The sequence below is a fragment of the Euphorbia lathyris genome, chromosome 5, assembly GCF_963576675.1.
Source record: "Euphorbia lathyris chromosome 5, ddEupLath1.1, whole genome shotgun sequence".
Taxonomy (NCBI): Eukaryota; Viridiplantae; Streptophyta; class Magnoliopsida; order Malpighiales; family Euphorbiaceae; genus Euphorbia; species Euphorbia lathyris.
The window spans coordinates 72299742-72304477 of record NC_088914.1 but is presented as its reverse complement, the minus strand read 5'-3'; the positions used below and the strand labels follow the sequence as shown (position 1 = coordinate 72304477).

Here is a 4736-nt window from a genome sequence, read left to right as displayed (position 1 = left end):
TTCTCCTCAGCTTCTGTGGTCAGCTTTATCTGCAAGTTTCAGTTCTGAAGAAGACTTTCCTTCTTTTTATGCTGAGTTATACTTTTACTCAGCTCGTGCTATGTTATCACGCTGACTACGTTCTGTCTTACTTTGATTCATGTTCTCATATATATATATTTTTATTCTCAACATTGAACAAACGCATTAGTACAATTAAATCAAAGCACATAAATTTAATTGTCTTAATCATGGATTAACTTAAATAATTTTGTCAAATCAAAATCATGTGGAAAGGTGTTTCAACACGTTCAACTAGACTCAGGATTACTATCTTCTCCGGTGAAGAAGAAGAACGATCGTAAAGAAGAACGATTAACTGACTGAGAAAGACGTCTTTTTCTCTCTCTTATTACTTGTTTCTAGGGATAATTCAGGATTATTGGGATTATAAAAGACAAAATTGGTTAATTAATATTTTAAAATCTAAACTCTTTGTACCATAGGATTAGATTACCTATATATTAATCTAATGGTGAAAGTCCAAATAGAGTTTGGATATTAAGGTCCAATTGAATGGGACTGTTTATATAATTAATGATGAAGTATGTATTATAGGAGAATTCTAATAAGAAATCTAAGGCTACTTACCATGAGAATAGCTTTAATATTGTGTTTAGAAAATTGAATCCCATGATCAGCAGATTCACTTTGTGATTTTTCTCTAGTTCCAACAGCACATCAATGATATCTCCCTCTCATTTCTTGCTTGTTCATTAGTACTAAATTTTCCTAATTTGTTGATATGATCATTTATAAGCTTGTCATAAAACCCATCAAATTCCCAGAAATTCTTCTGGAGTCTTGAATTGAGACCACTGATTCTATCAACAATCCAACCAACATAAGGGAAGAAATCAGCTGAAGAAAAACTACCCAACATTGCAAACCCTTCATGAACTATTTCCTGAAACCTTTCAAGTCCTCTTTCATTAAAGCTCTTCCCAAATGCCACTCTGCAAATCACTTGAGCAGTAAGGGACATAGTTTTCTCACTCAGATCAACAGAAACCCCAGAGAAACAAGATGATTTCTTGATGGATTCTATCATTAAATCAACCTCTTCTTCTCTATCGAATCGAAACGAATCAACTCGCTTCTGGCTGAATAATTCAACAACACAAATCTTCCGTAGATCTCTCCAGTAATCAGTGTAGGGAGTGAAAACTATGTCAAGATAATTGTAAGATAATCTGCCAGAGCAAGTCAAGAGAGGTCTGCTGCAAGTTTTGAGATCATGAGTTTTTAAGATTTCCTTTGTAGCTTCAGAAGAAGAGATGATAAGAGTAGGTACATAGGCAAGATGAAGAAGCATCACATTATCAGGTAGTGAATCTAACAGTAAGAGTGTTTTAAGAAGGAAGAAGAAGATTGAATCAGATGGAGTGAGAGAAAGAGAGAGAGAAAATAGAAGAAGAATTAGAGAAGGAAATAGTATTGATATTTCATTGATAGATTGTCATGTACAAAGCATGACCTTCATATAGAGGTACAAGAATTACAGCTGTCAAGGACAAGGACAGCTGTCCCTTCTACTAACTAACAGCCAAAATAGTAAACCTATAGTAATTTCAAATAACGAAATAACCAACTTGAACAGTAATAGGAATATTGAATTGGCTAATTTTCAATTAAGTCCTTGAACTTTTGACCTTTGTCTCCTTGCATACGTGACAATACCTCCCCCCTGAGAACATTCTTGACCCTAAGAATGAATGAAATCAGGAAATTGAGCAGCAAGCATTGCCTGATCCTCCCAAGTAGCATCCAGTGTAGATAGGCCAGACCACAGGATAAGAAGTTGAGGGACGGCCCTATCGTTAACCGTTACATTTCTAGTATTGAGGACCTTCTGAGGTTGTAACACTGCTAAACCATCATCCAGTGGAGGCAATGTAGTGAGAGTAGTTCTAGTAGAACTCGCTTTCTTTTTTAGGAGGGAAACGTGAAAAACAGGATGGACCTTGCAAGCATCTAGAAGTTGGAGCTTGTAAGCAACCTGTCCAATCTTAGTTAGGACCTTAAACGGGCCATAGTATTTCGTGGACAGTTTTGTGAGCCACGAACTACCACTGTAGACTGCCTGTAAGGTTGTAATTTCAAAAATACCCAGTCTCCCACCTGAAATACTCTGTCAGACCTGTGTTTATCTGCAAACTGCTTCATGCGGTTCTGTGCTTTAGTAAGACACTCCTTAAGGGCCAAATTCATCTCCTGTCGAGTCTGTAGCACATCCTCAACTGCTACTACAGCATTGTGAGTGGAAGGAAGTATATGAGATGGAGGAACAATGCCATACAATGCCTGGAATGGCGTCATGTTTAAGGAACTGTGGAAACTGCAATTATACCAATACTCAGCCAAGCTGAGCCATTTGGTCCACTGTTTGGGAACCAGGAAACACATGCTGCGGAGATACCCTTCGAGGCATTGGTTCAAACGTTCAGTTTGACCATCAGTTTGTGGATGGTATGCGCTACTGAATACCAATTGAGTTCCCAAGTTCTTCATGAGTTCTCGCCAAAATAACCCTGTAAACACCCTGTCCCTATCAGAAACAATTGTGCGAGGCATCCCATGTAATCGGAATATCTGATCAAGAAATTTCTTTGCCACTATGGCTGCTGAAAATGGGTGTGTCAATGGAATGAAATGACCACTTTTTGTAAATCTATCCACCACTACAAAAATACAATCATAACCACCTGACTTTGGAAGTCCTTCCAAAAAGTCCATTGCAATGTCTTTCCAAGCTGCATCAGGGATAGGTAAGGGTTGTAGTAAGCCAGGGTAGGGAGCATGGTCTGACTTGCATCGTTGACAAGTGTCACAAATTGTCACCCAGTCCTGAATTGTAGGGCCCAAACGAGGCCAATAGAAGTGTTGTTGCACCTTGAATAAAGTGGCACGTATACCAGAGTGTCCTCCCAAGGGAGAGCTATGACATGCTTGAAAAACTTTGGCTCTGAGGTCAGTGTTGGCCCCAATATAAAGCCTTCTTTTGTAATACAAAAGACCATTCTTGAGAGAGTAGGGCTCCTTAGAACCTGGTAGTATGGTTAGTTGTTGAAGTAATGCAGTTGCTTCAGGATCCTGCATGTAAGAGTGGTGCACTTCTTCTATCCAAGTGGGAACCACAGAAGAAATGGCATATAGTTGGGAATTTTCTCTCCCAACACTCTCTTCAAATTGTCTAGAAAGGGCATCAGCAACCCTATTTTCACAACCCTTCTTATACTGTATAGAGTATTCAAGCTCTAGTAACTTAGATATGCCCTTGTGCTGTAGAGAAGTATGAAGTCTTTGATCTAACAAATGTTTAATACTCTGGTGATCAGTCTTAATGATAAATGGAGCATTTTCTAGGTAGGGTCTCCATGTAGTTACTGCTTGGAGAATTGCTAGGAATTCTCTTTCATATGCGGACAGCCTTTGATTTCTAAGACATAACATCTTAGAGAGATAGCATATAGGGCGTTGATTCTGCATTAACACTGCACCTATTCCACTGCCACTTGCATCACATTCAAGGACAAAAGGCTGACTGAAATCTGGCAAGGCCAAAACTGGTGTTTGTGTCATCCTTTGCTTAAGCTGGGTGAAAGCTTCAGTTGCCTCTAATGTCCAGATAAAGTGATCCTTCTTTAATAACTCAGTCAGGGGCTTGCATATCATTCCATACCCCTTTACAAACCTCCTGTAATACCCGGTCAGCCCTAGGAATCCCCTGAGACCCTTTAGAGTTGTAGGTTGAGGCCATTGTAACATAGCAGAGATCTTCTCCGGGTCTGTAGCAACGCCTTTCTCCGAAATGATGTGACCTAGGTATGAAACTTGGCTAACTCCAAACTCACACTTCGAGGCTTTAGCATAGAGTTTATGTTGAGTAAGTAATTGGAATACTTTCTCAAGATGCTCCAAATGTGCCTCTAAGGTAGGAGAGTAGATCAATATGTCATCAAAGAATACAAGGACAAATTTCCTGAGGTAGGGTTTAAACACAGAGTTCATGAGTCCTTGAAAGGTTGCAGGGGCATTGGTGAGCCCAAAGGGCATCACTACAAACTCATAATGCCCAGAATGAGTTCTAAAGGCTGTCTTATGAATGTCATCCTCCCTCATTCTGATTTGATGATATCCAGCCCTAAGATCGATCTTAGAGAATATTGTTGCCCCATGTAGCTCATCTATCAGCTCTTGAATCACAGGTATAGGAAATTTGTCTTTTATAGTGGCCTTATTTAACTCTCTAAAGTCCACACAGAACCTCCAGGAACCATCTTTCTTTTTAACTAAGAGGAATGGTGATGCATAAGGGCTACTACTAGGTCTAATGACTCCAGTGTTCAACATCTCTTCCACTAACCCCTCTATTTCATTTTTCTGAAAATGAGAATACCTATAAGGCCTTATGTTTACAGGGTCTGTATCTTGTTTGAGGGGTATAGCATGGTCTTGTATTCGCTTTGGGGGTAATGTAGTATGTGTATGAAAAACATGGGTTTGTGTTTGAAGGAAGATTTGAATTGGAGCAGGGGTAAGAGATTTGGGTGGCTGTTTGGGTGTTAAATCATGCTCAGGGGCTTCATTTTTCATCACCATTAAGAACAGTCTACTAGTAATTCCTTTCCACCCTTTAGTCATTAGTTTATTCATTGACTTAAGAGTCATCATCTTAAGTGTCATCTCTTCCAACA

At 39.3% G+C, this 4736-nt stretch overlaps 1 protein-coding gene across 1 annotated transcript; it reads right to left on the bottom strand.

The window, feature by feature from the left end:
• Positions 1 to 522: 522 nt before the first annotated feature.
• On the bottom strand, positions 523 to 1415 carry LOC136228687 (cytochrome P450 71B10-like). The gene has a single exon (XM_066017138.1). The coding sequence runs from the start codon at positions 1352 to 1354 to the stop codon at positions 704 to 706; it is 651 nt and encodes a 216-aa protein (XP_065873210.1). The 5' UTR covers positions 1355 to 1415; the 3' UTR covers positions 523 to 703.
• Between the last annotated feature and the right edge of the window lie 3321 nt (positions 1416 to 4736).